This window comes from Chionomys nivalis, chromosome 12 (genome assembly GCF_950005125.1).
Source record: "Chionomys nivalis chromosome 12, mChiNiv1.1, whole genome shotgun sequence".
Lineage (NCBI taxonomy): Eukaryota > Metazoa > Chordata > Mammalia > Rodentia > Cricetidae > Chionomys > Chionomys nivalis.
In genome coordinates, this window is record NC_080097.1 from 70,571,882 (window position 1) to 70,588,270 (window position 16,389).

General features: G+C 44.7%; 1 protein-coding gene across 7 annotated transcripts in view; it reads right to left on the bottom strand.

Annotated features, from left to right (window-relative positions):
* Kat6b (lysine acetyltransferase 6B) overlaps window positions 1-16,389 on the bottom strand; it is a 183,470-nt gene continuing 167,081 nt past the window's right edge. For all 7 annotated transcript variants that reach the window (XM_057785948.1, XM_057785947.1, XM_057785946.1 and 4 more), the window contains 5 exons: window positions 11,252-11,483; window positions 10,729-10,888; window positions 9,850-10,164; window positions 7,572-7,869; window positions 1-4,065 (listed from right to left, as the gene is read on the bottom strand). In XM_057785948.1, coding sequence (XP_057641931.1) covers window positions 1,550-4,065; window positions 7,572-7,869; window positions 9,850-10,164; window positions 10,729-10,888; window positions 11,252-11,483 — 3,521 coding nt within the window. In that variant the 3' untranslated portion in view covers window positions 1-1,549. The remainder of the gene's footprint in view (window positions 4,066-7,571; window positions 7,870-9,849; window positions 10,165-10,728; window positions 10,889-11,251; window positions 11,484-16,389) is intronic.

Consider the following 16,389-nt stretch of genomic DNA (forward strand, 5'->3'; position numbering starts at 1 on the left):
AAAAAACCAAACTCACTTTATTTGAAAGACAATGATTGGCATACAGAAGGTATGCACTAGCATAAAGTAAACTTTCATGAAAAGCATTAAAATCCATTATAAATTAATTTATTAAATAGGTATTTGGTATATGTGATGGTTTTATTAGATATTTCTCTTATTTATTGCCAACCCCTCCCCAAAGTCAAAACAAATCAGAAAAATCTCCTAACTCCAATTTACACTAAATAATTTATTTCCCCAAATGTGTATGTGTTCCAGATGTGGTAGATGACAGTTCCGCTGGCATCCTTCATCAATCACAATATGACAGGACACAAGAGGCTAAAAATGGCTCATCATAATTTATTTTATGTTAAAATGTACAGCTTTTTTTGTTTTTTCTTTTTTTGAAGTAACTGACTAAAAAGAGAAGAGATAAATACGAGAGTGCTGCTGGCTCCTATTTTATACAAGGTCGCGCCTCTGCTTGGCCCTCACTGTCACCTGTATAGGTACAAAGGCTACAAAAGGAAGCAATATAAACAGACACAAATAACTTTTCTGCTTTTTTACATGCGATTTGTAAGCTTAGTTTGAGCTATTCACAAGCTACTCTTCTATTTTTCCTTAAAAAATAACTCCAATATTTTATAAAGATAGAAAAATCTACAGATGGAATGAAAATGTAAAGTTAGAGGCATTTCCATAAAATAGCAACTTTACACCAAATTCACTATTTATTTTAATCCTGCCAAGTATTTGGACATATATGAAATGCTTCAAAACCTGACAGATAAATACTGAGATATGCTTCATTCAATAAACAGAAGTGTGCATTTATAAAACAGAAAGCTGCCTTCCCCCAAAGGAACCTGCCACCAGAATGGAAAAGGGTCTCAACTTTACACTGAACAGTTAGCAATAAACCCCCTTGACTAGCCAGATGGGGACAGCTCTGATAGCTCTTTACAGTTTTATAATTAACAAAAATAGAGTTTTTTTTTTAAACCCTCAAATTAGGGTACCCTAATCAAGGCAAAAAACTTAAGAAATGGCTTACCGTTAGCACAACACTTGTACAGTACTACAAAATGCACTGTCACTAACAAAGACATTAGCGGCATGCTGAAGTGTCACCTTAAACAAAATATACAGTAATTGAAATGCTAAAGGCATTTACATGGAGTTGACAAGGAAGGAAAAAAGCTCCGGGTTCAATATTAAAACAGGTGATCTGGGGAGGGGCTTGTATCCACACTGTTTAAGGGAAGCAGGCACCAAGAGTGGCTGCCGCCTAACGTAGTCCTAAGGGAGGCCTTCCTTTGCAGAGGATTTTATATAAAAGTAACAGAAACAAAGGTACCAAAAAAGAAAAAAGGAAAAAAGAAAAACAACTTGTATAAGGCTTTCTGCTGCATACAGCTTTTTTTTTTTTTTTTAAATAAATGGTGCCAACAATGTTTTTGCATTCACACCAATGCTGGTTTTGAAATCGTACTCTTCAAAGGTATTTGTGCAGATCAATCCAACAGTGTGGCCCAGTGGGCCCTGTGGGCTGCCAGGCTGCCTACCTTCTCATGTAGGACCCATTGAGAGATTGTTTGGACATGCCTGTGTTCATGTAGCCATGGTGTCCAGGAGCCGTGTACATCATGTTACTGTGGGGTGGGGTCTGCATTGGCTGCTGGGCATATGGCTGGGTCCCCATCATGCCCATCTGCATCTGCATAGGGTACTGGGGTGTTTGATTCATGTAGCCATGGTTGCTGTGGTAGCCACTGTTCATCATTGGCTGGGACATGCTGTACCCATTCATGGCATTCAGAGTGTTCATGTTCATGTTCACAGAGTTGACGTTGTAGGCCGGCGCTGGCATCAAGTTCACACTCATGTTCATGCCTCTTTGCATTGTTAAAGTCCGTGCAGGACCCTGCATGGCTACAGTCTGGGAACGCCCATAGATTTGTGACTGATGGGGGGCAGTGGCTGGTGACAGAGATGCCGACTTGGTTCTCATGGAGACGTGGCCCTTGCTGGCAATCTGAGTTTGCAGTCTTTGGCTGTGGGAGATGCCAATGTTTGAAGTAGCCATGTTCCGCTGCAAAAGAGGCGGTGGCAGATTCATGGGAGGAGGAGTCAGGTTAGGGGGTGGGGTCATGGTAGCTTGTGCTTGGGGTCCCCCAGGGACGGAGTGTGGAGACTGAGAAAGCTGAACAAGCCCTGTGTTACTTAGTGGTGTGGACAAAGAGGCACTGTTTGCATAGGAAGTCACAGCAGCAGAGTGGCTGTAAGGCAATGAATGGTCAATAAGGGTATTCGTTAACTGCTGCAGTTTGGCAAGGCTGAAGGTGGCAGATGGCTGTGGGTAGTGCCCAGCCCCAAAATCACTTTGACCCATTCGCTCATATAAGCCAATGTTGGCATTGCTGGTCTCGGGGATGTCAGCCAGCTGCATGGGTGGGGTAAAGTTGGCGGCCATGCTGCACTGAGCTAGCTGCTGGTTGCTGCTGGGAGGCCTCTCCACCACACAGCCTTGGGGAGACTTGACACTGCAGGTTGGAGGGGAGCTGATGCTGGGCTGCTGCAGCATGCTGCAGCTCCCGCTGATGTTGGACATCTGCTGGGTGACAGCACAGCTGCTCTGCGTCAGATTGCTAGAGGTGAGGCTGCTGTAGGAGCAGCTGTTCTGGGAAGAGCCGTTTCCACAGATGCTGCCACCCAAGGTTGAGTCATAGCTGCTTGGGTTTTCGTAGTTCTCCGTTGTGCTCTCGATACTGCCCAGGTCACTAAAGCCACTGTCAACGACTTGCTGTGAGTGATCTGAGACTGATGGCACATCCATCATGGGGCTGGTCTCCATGCTCTGCAGAGGCGGCACTGTGATGGCAGTCTGATCGGGGCTGATTTGGGCATAGCTATTCTCTAGGGCGGGGACACTGGGGCTATTGACAGAACGAACTGACTGGCCAGGGTGGGAATGGACAGAAGAAACTGGGCTGTGGTCTGACGGTTGGCATTCGTCCAGAGTGGTGGCAATTTGAGGGCTTTGGTCTGTATGTGTATAGTTCTGCAGGGTTCTACAGGCTTCTTGAGTCTCGGCACAATCCTGAAAGGTGTCATCATGTTCCCTGTTTTCTTGGGTCAAAGACTGAACAGCCTGGACTGTCTCCGAGTCAATTTCCGCAGGGGCTGTGCCTCCCTCTTTGAGCTCCTCGTTGATATCATCACTGTTCTTCGGGTCCTGCTTCTGAGTCTGGTCTTCTGGGGGCTCCTCATCAGACTCGGGTGCAGTTCCAGTGTCCCCAGAAAGTTCTTTCGTCTCATTGGTACATGCAACTGCAAGATCTACGCCGCAATCCATAAGGACCTCAGGGTTAGAATGACCAGGTTGAACACTAAGGTCTAAAAAAGGTTCCTGGCTCTCTAGCGCATCCTTGAAAGCTTCCTTTGGGAGGTCACCCCTCTCCATGTGACTGTCATCTTCATCATCTGCATCATGGTCCTCATTGTGAGATGGCTCTTCCTCCTCCTCCTCCTCCTCCTCGTGATCATCCAGATGCACAGGATCTTCTTTTTCCATGCAGATTTCTGGTTCTTCTTTTTCTTTACTTTCAGCACCATCTTGGTCTTTTTCTGCAGTTCCTCCTTCTTCCTCCTCCTCTCGCTCTTCCTCCTCCTCCTCCTCCTCTTCCTCCTCCTCACCTTTGATGAGGTCCTCCTCATCTACCTTTTTACTCGGTGATTTACAAGGACTCACAGGTGCGCCTGTCTCTTCCTTTCTGTCCCCTTCCTGTGGCGGCAGTGCTCCCAGGGCCTCTGTCGCCCCCCGCTCTGTCCCCACAGGGCTGCTCTTGTCTTCGGAGACCCCCTTCTGCTCTTCCACTTCCACCTGGTCGTCTGGCTCCATGGGTGTTTCCGGTGGGGTGTACAGGTTCAGTTTAAACCCCGCCTTCCTCTCCTTGTTCTGCTTCCACTTGGAGAGTCCTCGCTTTGTTCCTTTGGGCCACGCATGTTTGCACTTCAGGGCTTCAGAACTGTCTCTGCTGCCTTCTTTCAAGCATTCTGCATTATCATCCATGTTGTCTTAATGAAGAGACAAAAAGAGAGAAAAGCACAAGTTTAGAAAGTATAACCACACACAACCTGACACATATCTCTACATTTATTAGCAAGCACAGCTTTCAATTTAGCACCTTAAGAGATGATGGGAAAGATAATTGAGAATATCGTGGCATAGACGAAGCTGAGTAACCTAGACCTAGGAAGGTAAATGGCATTCTATGATGTAAAAGCAGGGAGTTCCACAATACTTAAAAAAAAAAAAAAAAAAAAAAAAAAAAAACCAAACCAAAACCCAATTTCAACATCAACAAATCTGGAAATTCAGTGGGATGGGAGTAATGCTAGTTTATATTCAAATCACCACTGCCCTGGGAAAACGAAGAGGACTAATGTCCTAGCTGAGGAAAGACCACCTCTTTGTGGACATTTACTAGATTTAAATGATCTCAGGTGACATTACTTTTTTTCTTCAGAATTATTTATTTTTATTTTATATGTATGGGTGTTTTGCTTGTATGTATATCTATGTACCAAGTGCATGCCTGGTACCAAAGAAGGCCAGAAGAGGGCATCAGATCCCCCTGGAACTGAAGTTATAGATGGCTGTGAGCCACCATGTGGGTGCTGGGGGTAGAACCCACATTCATGGATCCTCTGGAAGAGCAGCCAGTGCTCTTAACCACTGAGCCATCTGTCTAGCCCCAGACATAAAAGCATACCTGTGTATGAAGCAAATGAGTGACAAGTAACTGCACACAACACCGCATCTGTAATCATCATCATCATAAATGTCATTCACGATTTATGAACGATACAACCTACAATTCAATTACTATAACATTTAAAATAAATTTTTTTTTTTAATCAGCTATTCTGTCCATAGTATATTTGGGATCAGTTTGCTGTGGAATGTAAGAGAGACTGAGGGGCTGGAGCCCCTCTGCCGCCAGAATCCATGGCTGAACAGTGACTCAGCCCTGGCACCTGAGTGATCTCTGACCACTAGCTGCCCTTCTGTGGCTGTATCCACTCATTTCATTGGTCAGCTGATCATCATGCTTATGGACCACATGGGCCCTTGACTTTTCTAGAAGGCTGAGTCCTGGAGCAGAGCAGAGCTGCGCACTACAGGTTATGAGACAGTAAAATCAATAAACAGTTCTGTTACAGAAACAAACACAAGTAAAGTCTGAATTAAACAACTAGAAACAGAGCGTACGTAATTGAACTTTAGCTGCAATTCCGAAACCTACTCTTCTGCACCCTATATGTACATGGAAATACGATTGTTTATACAAATACAGAAAACAAATATACATATGAGTAAGTACACACACATAAAATACCCAGGCCTTAACATCTTTAGGAGACTAAGAATCAAATCAAGCTGGGTAGTAGTGGCACACGCCTTTAATCCCAGCACTTGGGAGGCAGAGGCAGGTCGATCTCTGTGATTTGAGGCTGGTCTGGTTTACCAAGCAAGTTCCAGGACAGCCAGGACTGTTACACAGAGAAACCATGTCTTGAAAAATGAAACAAAACAAACAAAAAGAATCAAATCAAGAATCAGTGGTCAATCTAAAGGGAAAGTTGTATAAAGAGTGACATTCTTATTAGAAACAATTTTAGCTGGGTATGGAGGTTCCTGGTTTACATAGTGAGTTTCAGGACAGCCAGGGCTATAAAGTGAGCCCTGTCTCAAAAACCCAAAAACCAACAAAGTATTTTAGAGAATATAAATGAACAGTAGTAGAAGCCAGAAGTAGAAAGAGATGCCAGAAGCAGCAGTGTCATTTAAATAATAAAATAACCGCACACAGACTTCCCTCCAGGCATCACCCGCACTGACTAACAGGACACGCATATGATACAGGATCTGTACAAGTGCTGAGCTCCAGGCCTTGGTCAGTTTTCTAAGGATGCTCAGACCATTTCCTTTCTGTTCACAATGGCAAGTATCAGCCATGTCAATGTCCTTAGACTTGTGTTTTATATTTATATGTGAGTATGTGTGTGTGTAACTTTGAGCACAATTTTCAGGAACTGGTTTTCTCTTTCTACCGTGTGAGTATGGGAGATTAAAAATCAGGCTTGGCAGCAAGTGCTTTTACCCACATTTGTGTTCTCTGTGCCATTGATCCTACAGCTGCTATCGGGATACATCCCTAAATGAGATGACTTTTCTGATAATTACCTTCAAGAAAGAGAGGATCCTGGAGCAAAGCTGGCAGAATGTGCACAAAGGGTAAAGAACACAAAGCAGAGAAGAGAGGCAGTGACAGTTCATCTCCAGGCTTCGACAGACAGCCAGACATGGAAGTAAGGTTGTCTCCACACCTGGAAATGTGTCTCCTGGCAGTTTGATTCCTATGGGTAAAGTGCTTGCCACACAGTCATGCAGACTGAGTTCAGATCCCTTGATCCCATACAAAGACCAGGTGGGGTGCCTCATGCCTGGAGCCTTAGTAGCCTCAGTATTGAGGTGCCAAAGACAGACAGATCCTGGGGGCTCACTGGGAAAAGGCTAGTTGAAACAGGTTTAGTTCCAAGTAAAAGTGAGACACACTGTCCCCAAAAGAGCGGTGGGGCTAGTTGTGGTGGTGTGTACACCTTCGGTCCCAGCACCTGGGAGGCAGAGGAGGACGGACTTCTAAATTTGAGGTCAGGATGTCTATATATTGAGTTCCAGGCACGCTGGGGCTACATACTGAGAGACTGTCTTTAAAAGAGAAAAGGAAGAAATGTAAAAACAATGAAAAGGGGAGCTATAGATATTCACTAAAGAAGTCAAGGAGGTACTGGCTAGTTCCTAACACCAGCTACAGACAGCAACTCCTGTGGTTCCCAGGGAAAGGAGCTGGCTGTTCCCTAGGCTGCAGCAAGATCTGGACAGAGTCATTTCAGCTTTCCAGCTATCGAGAGGCTATCCCACAAATCCTCATTGTTCATCTGGGAGTACCTGTGCTAACAGGGCAAAGGATGCTTTAAACAGGGCATCAAAGACAATTCATTGATGTCTGGTATGTTTGTAGAGGATGGGGAAAGAGGGTGTCCCTGTCAACTTCAAAGGAAAGCCTGTCTCTGGGATTTCTGTACCCCCATATTAGCAAGGCAGCTGCAGGTTAGCTGAGATGCCTCTGGACCACAGTGGGCCTTGGGCACTGCAGAGTGGCAAGATGCACCCTGTGCACGGGGAGCTGTCTTCAAGGAAAAGAGAACTGCACATCCACTGCTCACACTGGCAACATGCACCCTGACGCCAAAACACTAACAGGTAGAAAACCACAGATGGGCGGCAAGAAACTTGCACTGTGTTTCTTACTAGTCTTCAAAGCTTCTGAGGATGAGCCAATTTCTACAGAGTAAGAGATATGTTCTAGTTTAGAGACGACGTCTAACACAAAACCCTATTAAAAGGAAAAAAGGCTGAGCCATTGTGAGTGAGAAAAGAAGGGTTGACCCTTTTTAGATGCATCGGTACAGCCTGTGGACATCAGTGGCTAAAGCCTGTGCAAGCCTCCACTTACTTCTACAGAGGGTAGCATTCTTGAAGAGATGATTGTCTTTTTCTTCCTCTTCCTCTTTCTCTGTCTGTCTTTTCTTCCCCGGCTGATGCTGATATGCTCTTCTCACAACTGGCTTCCTGCCCTCTTCCTGTACCTTGATCTCACAGGTAGGCTCCAGCTGCGGCATGGGCCTCTCTTCATCTGAGTTGTCAAAGGGCTCGTGCAGTACCTCGGTTGTCTCAGAAATTGTCTCGGTTGTCACACTGCTGTTGATCCTCCGGCGTTTACGACCCCTTTTCTTCTTTACTACAAACGGCCTCTGAAATTAATTCCAAACATAATACATAAGTGCTCCTGAGAAATTAAACGGTTGAGGCGACATGCAGCAAAGTCCTGAGTGTGCCTAGAAATCTTATCTGTCAGGACTTCTGCAATGCCTTTGTACTTAACCTTCCATTTGATGTTTAACATCCCTCTTGGGCGCCAAGAACACAGGCAAGGGTTTTCCAAATAAAACACTTGTTTACTCAAGCAGGGGCTTTGAGAGAGAGAGCATCCTAGCAGCTTGACTGCAGATTTTAAAGCTGAGCACTGCTCTTCTAGCATGTACTTTCTAAGCAGCACTTGGCAGCCTCAATATCTGGCATATCACAGACTGTTTCTATAAACAGTGCTTTTATGAATGCTGCAGTAATCAGCTATGAGGTCAACCACCCATCACCTACTAACTGCATGACAAGCACTATGGGAAATATGGTTGGGTAAGGCTAACCTCCTTGTCCCAGAAATGAAAGGGCACTTGAAGAAACAACTACTTTATCAGTTAGAAATCAAGAGTTAGAGATTGGTGGCTGCTGGGATATGAGCAATTAATTTTATATACTATTTTGATAAGGAAGATACCCAAAAAAGTGATAAAATCTTTCTGTGTAAGATAATGGAACAAATGATTTCCCATGGTTGCAATGATAAGCTATCTTTCCAAGAAAAAAGTATCTATGATACAAAATTTAAATAAAGGAACAGGCAGATTCAGTGCTAAGATATGTATCAATGAGCCATGAAATTGATGGAACTACTCTTTGAGGGATCACTATGTTTACACAAATGCTAGGCTTTAGGTCCAGGGTGTAGCTCACTGACAGAGCACTTACCTCTCACATACAAGGTACTTGCTCCATTCCCAACACGGTGAGGGGCAGGGGCACTACCTCCAAGCAGTATCAAAGAATTACTGCATCATACATTTTTAATGCTTTCAATATTCTTAAAGAGCACATTTAGACCTATTAATAATTCTAAAATTTAACCACATTAGTAATTTGACATTTGTTGTTATTAATTCCCTTCATCCTCTTACCCTCCCTAAGCAGATACAAGTGCAGCCAATATAGAGCTGACTCCCTTCAGGTTAAATCCATATGGACAGTAGTAGCCCATGCCATTCCTTGGATGATTCTGGTTGTTCATGTTTTTACATCGAGTTCCTCTCATTATTCTCATAATACACGAATGCATTCTCTGTCTAAGAAATTAAAATGCTCAGCGGCCAGAAGTGCACTTCATGGAATGCTCCCCTTTGCTACATCCATCTGTGGGGTCAGAAGAAAGAACCTAGGGAGTCAGACCAGCAACTGCCTGACAGACACCTCTCAGGAAGCCGTGGGCAGAGCCTTCATTTGTACCATGCCATCACTACTTGTCATGGCTAGCCTAACAGTACCGGGCCCTGCTGCATGCCACAGACAGACAAGCAGATATGGGAGAACTATTGCCTACAGACAAAAATCAGTGCTCCACTTTCTGTGCCACTGGGCACGAGCTGGTGTAATCTGGAGAAATTAAAAACTACTAATGAGTAGTTGGTTCCATGCAAAAGCAGTAGCAGCAGCAAAATCAAGGGTATGAAATACCTAGCAATTCTATGTGAGAGTAAGGGACATTAAAGGCAGGAGCACTGGCTTGGAGTTTTGAGATGTGGCTGCTTCTCCAGTGAGTTATGTGACCCTGTTGAATCCTGACTCCCTCAGGCCTTGAAGAGTGGTTGGTTATGTATGTAGTCTCTGAGCTGCCCTCCTGGTTGTCATGACTGGGTTTATTCTTGTCCTGCAGACCAGCAGATGGCAGTGCTAACAGCAGGAAACACAATCACAACTGTAAGATAAATGATTATGACACGGATCAGTGAGACAACACACATATGAAGTATACTAACAGAGAATGAAACAGAAACTAGGAACATTGCAAAAGTGAGTTAGAGTTGAAACAGTTCACGGGGTGAAAAGCTCAACACACACACCTTTCTCTTAATGGAAACTGACTGTGGTTTGGTCAACCGCGGGGGAGATGTCTGTATGTTCTCTTCTTCCTCCTCATCTTCATCCTCTTCGTCCTCCTCATCTTCATCCTCTTCCTCATCCTCTTCCTCACTACTCTCTTTGGACAGTTCTAACAGCTGTCCTCGCTCCCCTGCCACTGACCGCCTCTCTGGAGAATGCAAGTATTTATTTTTTGATTGTACTTTTGCAGGTGATTGCCTACTGTTAACTCTAGACGACAGGATCTCTTGTTCCTCCTTTTCCCAGCAGCTGGCTTGTTCCATTAGTCGTTCAGCCTGGAGTGGGGTAGGGGGCAAAATGGTGATTGGTGAGAGGGTAGTTACACAGCTGGAGACTCTGGGATCAACGAAAAGGGTCTCTAAGTGAGTTCTGAAGGGGATAGTCAGCTGGTCGAGCAAATGTGAGCCGTATCACCTCAGGACCCTTTGCATCAGTCAGGATAACAAATCTAAGGTGACTGGATTTCATGGGATATTTAGCAGTATTAATGATGCAGCGAATTGATTCGAGTCCTTCATCACTACATTACATGCTCACTGGCATGGAGCATTCCAAGCAAGTTCATAAACACATGGAATCGATTGACAGAGCAGCACTGCAGCTCAGCACCAAATCTGATCTGATTACATGCTGTCACTGTGAAAACGCTGCTTTGTGATCAATGAAAATGTCTCATTTTTCATACTCAATAGAATTATGTCTCACTCAGGATAAATTAGTGCTTTATCATTTTATAAGCTCTGTCTATATAACTAAGCTTTTACGATGATGACAATGAAGTAGTTTAAGCAAGTTACAAGACTAAAGTCACACCTTAGGATGAGAGAGTACAGCATTACCTCCTTTTCAGCTTCCCGCTCTTCTTCAGAAACCACAGCATTAGAAATTAAAATGGGGGTCCATCTTAGACTCTCTGGATCAAGTTCATTGGGTCGGGAACAGTTTTTCAGTTTTTCCATGTGACCCAATATCAACTTTTCCCTTCTAATGATGACAAACCTGTAACACAGCAAGGCAAGACAAAGTGAATCCAAGAGTGGAGAGTTATAGGGTATGGTACACATTGCACTCCCAGACTCGGGAGGCAGAGACCAGAGGGTCTCTGTAAATTTGAAGCCAGCTGGTCTACAGAGTGAGTTTTAGAACGGTACCCTGTCTAAAAAAGCAAACAAAACAAAACAAAAACTCTCAGGGTTAGGTGGATCTACTGGCACATACCTGTCATGCCAGCGTTCAGGAGGCAGAGGCAGGAGGATTACCATGAGTTTGAAGCCTGCCTGTGCTATGTCTTGAGAGTCTGTCTTAAAACACAAAGTAAAATGCACAGGGGAGCCTCACCTCCCCAGGGACCATGGCACTCACCTGCCATCTCTCCTGTCGATCATGTGGAGGTGCTGCAGGGTGGTGGCAATGTCGTGTGGGCACATGCCTGTGGCTCTGCTAATGGCTTTGATGCTAATGTGCCTCTCATGGTGGTGGTAGAGATATTCCAAGATGACACTCTTCCAGTAGGCCAGGTAGGAGAGACGGCCCAGATCAGAAAGTGGCTTTTCCGGAGACCCTGCTTGGCCTTCTCTTCTAGAAAGCAAATAGCCTAGGGCAGAAAAAGTAAAGCTCTGGTCATGTTGGGTGCTTCGGGAGCTAGGTCTAGGAGCCACTAGAAATGTTATAACTCGTGGTAAGGCAAAAGCACCACACAGGTGAAGTACATCCTGTCAGACATGTAGCCTCTTCCAGTTACTGGGATGTCACCTCGTCAAATTTCTGCTCGTCAATCTTTTGTGGTGGCACCATAAGTCAATTTACAAAGTTGGTGGCAGTAAACATACATGGTAGTAGTGTATGTCACAGAGGCTGAAAGCTAAGACTAAAGGCATGACTTCTGGTCAACACATAAATCTCCTGCAAGCTTGAAATTCTTCCAGATGCTCACTGTCAGGTGCGCAGGAGCCCTGGGGAAGGCCACCCCGGCATTCATGGCCAGATTGTTTTCCACAGGAGGGCCCAGTGATCCTCTGACAGCTGGGGCTGAATAAAAGAGAAGGGCTTTGGCTGACACAGCCTGTATTGCTTGCTCCATGTAACCAGCCGACTGATCTGAAGCGGTTTTAGAACTAATAAAGCAGCATCTTTCAAGTCGTTGGGGGCAACACACATCTTCTAGCTCTATTTTCAGCTATTTCATAAAAATTAACTTAAAAGCCAAAAATGTTGCTCCTGCATATTAACCCCCCCCCCCCCCCCGCCCAGCACACAGAGCCTGAAGGATGCAGGCTCGCTGGCACAGGAACTCTGACATGAGAAAACTTCAAGCCCACTTGGAGGAAATGAATGAAAGCTGGCGGCTGTCTCGGTAATTAGGAGCCACTTACGGAGAAGAGAAGAAACACTGCCTGTCAAGTAATGGTGTCTTCTTTGCTAATTATTTCAACAGCCTCACCTTAGTGAACTTCCTGGGTTTAAATAAGCATCAAGCACATACAGTAGGTGGCAGCAACCACCAAAGCTGCTGCTCCGTGGCCACCCACATCTCCAGCTTTCTCTTTATCTACATTTCCAAAATGGCTGCACTTGCAAGAATTTTATTTTAGTTTTTTGTTGTTATTGTTACAAAGAGAAATAATGCCTCTGATCCAGCTTTCCTGTTCCTCAAAAAACACTGCAAATAATACAGAAATCTAGAACAAGATATTCTACCTCAGCAACCTTCTGCATCTTAATGGCTTTAATCAGAATGTCATCATACAGAACAGAAATGAAATAAACATCGGGTTCCACCTAAGATTTTTGACTTAATTCATCTTGTCACATTTAAGCACGAAGTATCCGACCGCATGCAAATGAGCACCCGAGTGTCACAGTCAAGCCACTGTCTACGTCACTCTGCTCCACACGGAGGCTTTCAGTGCAGCGCAGCGTCGGGAATGCTCACATAGATGGCTGCTGGGCTGAAGTCAGCCCACATCCAGTCCTGTCAACACGGAGAGTGTTTTGTTGCCAGAGCAGTAAGGGAAGCCCAACCTCAGAACACAGATAATTGGCACATCGATCTCCTGCTTTCTAAGTGCTTGCCACATTCTGAGAATTTATTCAGTCAGCTGGGGGCCCCAGCTCTACACTCCTGTGTGGGTTATGGGGGAGGGGGAGCAATACCATAGATCCATGGATGAGAACTATTCCCTTGTCCATGTGGCCCCACAATTAAAAGCTCCCTGCAGTGACCCTCATTGGTTCACGTGAAGCCCATTGTTAAAGGCAGAGATATAATCTGGCCGGTAAGAAAGGTCTGTGCACAAGTAGAAGGCTTGCGGCACAGTTCATCACCTCCTCACCTCTGCTTCTCACTGCACAGGGCTACTTTCCCCATGAAGCGCATGTCTTTGTTCTCTATGTGCCAATACTCCCTACTATGAACTAGGAAGTAAATAGCCAGAATTCCCAGCCATCCCCCACTTTACCTAGCTGTCCTGTTCTTGCACCCTGAGTCTAAAAGGGTCACTTGGGCCCCTGGGGAGCATGGGAGTATAAACCTTTCCATACCTGCTACTGCTACCATGTCAAAAGACTGTCTTAGGACACTTCCGTAAACCCTTGACTGTAGTCTAGATGGACACTGCTTTAAAAGTCCAGGTAACAAGCGCCGATGAGTGGGCATTGAGCCCACTGGTCTTTCTCAGCAAACACCCTCTTGCTGTGCAAGCGAAGGCTGAGAGGAGGCAGGGAATGCGCAAGCTCTTGTTGGGAGGGATACTTTTCAGGATGCTGAAGACAAACAACCAGAAACGCAGCCTCTATCAGAACCCCCATTCGCATTTCAGAGATGACATGGACCAGCACCACACACCACACCAAGCCAGTGTCCCAAGGTACCTGGTACTGTCTGCAGCCAAGTGTCTCCTTCCTCTCTAGGAATCTAGAGATCTTCAAGGAACTTAGCGGGAAGACAATGGCACTTCTGCAAAGAGCCATTTGGAAGTCTATAAAGTCTCCCCCCAGAGGAGGATGTTCTGATGTTAAATAGAATCCACCAGAAACAATAAAAATGAGCGTGAATACATTTCTTACTTTTTATTAGTTGAGTGAAATCCCATGCAGAATGATAACCCGTGCAGTTAAGAAAGGTGTCGTGCCTGTCAGCTGTGTCCTGATTGACAGAAGACAGACTGCACATGTCATCTGCAGCAGGCACTTGCCTGGAAGGACCTGAGCTGCTGGCACTGAACTACGCTGACTTCATGACATGGGGTGTTAAGCAGGGGCTTCTTGCCACCTTTTGTTGCTTCCTACTTCTTCTTGGCTCTTCAAAGCACAGTTACAATATAGAGCAGACAAAATAATTTTTGGTAAGAACATTTGACTTATTAAGTAATTACAGAGATGTGATGGTTTAAGCTCTTAAATTTAACTTACCAAAAAGATTCCAAATAATTGATCTAAGATGCAGGGAAATAAAAAGCACTTATCTTGGAAGCCGGTGTATTGTCCTGAAGCATCTGAAACAAGTACAATACACCCCTGGTGAATAGACTCCCACGGCGTGCTAACACCTTTCCTTAATGCAGAAAACGTCCACTACCCCTGGGAACCTACTGTTGCAGATGTGTGGATGGCAAATCCCACAAGTTACGGTATAATTAATCGCTGGTGAAATTATTCTCAGCTTGCCTGTGAGCCAAAGAGGTGAACAGTATTCACTCATGAGTGGAAACTTTGTAATTGAAAACTGAGTGACCCTTACGTACATTAACTATCCTTACACAGCACAACCTGGCTCTCTCTGCTTCACTGGACCTGCTGAACAGGGGAAAGAGGAGGTCTGAGTGTTGGTGTAAGTCTTACATGCTTAATTCAAGAGATGTTCCTCTTGAAGAAAAAGTGAGCACCAGTGTCTATAAACACGAGTGTTTCCAAGTAGAGGGCCCAGCTCTGTTTAGGATGGTCTAAAGTGCAATTCTCATGTTTCCTGGCCCTGATGAGAGACTGAAATGATTAACTAACTACCTCTAGGCAAGCAGAACAGATCCACTTTTAAGGAAGAAACTATTTAGATGAAGTTTTTGCAGACACGAGTAAATGAAAATCAATTTGATCCCCATCATGCAAAGCGAACCCTCGTTTATATGAAAATTCCCTCCTTTTGAACAAGCACTACTCAAGATGACCTAGCAGAGCAAGGGTGAAAAATGTTCCCAGGCAAGGGAGTGGCGGATAAAGGTTCCTCTCTTCAGAAGTGCCACCCATCATCTCTGGACACTTTGACCTGTCATCATCTGACTCCAAAACCACATGAATGGCCCAGACACAGAGGTGTAAACTTTGGCTAGCTACTTTGGTCAACCCCAGCTCCCCTCTCTCTGGGTTATGTGAATTCAGCGTCTTCAGCAGCTTTTAGAGGAAGATAACTTCCAAGGATTGCATACCTTTCACCAGACACCTGTTTAGTTTAGCAGGCTCCATGGAAAGGCCCACATGAGATGACAGCCTGGGTTTTGCATGCCATGGGCTTAGGGCAACTTAGAGAAGGAAACCTGATGCTTTTACCACATAGCTCCTTGGAGGTGGCAGTTCACTGAGCCATGCTGTCTGTTATTTGTTTCCTGGGCTAGCAGCACTGTGACCACGTGGGCAGGTGAATAGCATGCTAGCAGTTTAATCACTGGGATGGATATGAAGGGCTGTCTATGCTTTGTTTAAATTGAGTGCATGAGTCTATGGGCCTAGGTAATTATGTAACAAGTGGACTAAACTCCCAGTGACTACTAGAATAGTCTTGGGTCCTCCCCACTCAACAAGCTACTAATTGGAGTACCTAGGGGCAGCAGAACTTGTGCTTTCACGAGTCCCAAAGGTGACTCAAGGTGACTGTCCTTGAGGATCACTCTGGAGCTGCTAGGCAAAAAGGCTTGTGAAGAGGTAGAAATTATTGAATGCACGGCGGGATGGATGAGTAAGGCTTGTCAGTTCCTTGCTGGTAGAAAACAGAACAGAATGGATTTTCTAAAGCCCTACCAGGCTGCATGTTAGCTAGAGACACTGAGGGGCTATGCCTGGGTATTACTAGAAGGCAAACAACTCTGGCTACAACAGGAATTATAACTTAGATGGTACCAAGGGGGCCCGAGGGCATGCATCTTTAACCAAGATACCATGGAGATAGAATCAAGGAGTGGGGGTTCATATACATTAAATCAGTGGTCTTGGCTTCAGGGCTTTGCATTTTAAACTTTTATTTAAGACTCCAAAGAACTTTTGTTTATAAAGACTGTGTCTGTTGGTTTTACTGAGAAGTAACATTTATTAATTTTAAAACAGCAATAAACTTTATGATGTTACTATAATTTTAGATAATAAAAACCTTCCCTGTATTTTTAAAAATATAAACAAAATAGTGAGAAGAGTTGCTTTATGTCTTTACATTCTAGTCAATGTCTACTTTGGTCCTTAATCTGTTATGTTTATTACAGACCATGACATTTCTGGAAAATTCCACTTTGTAGTCA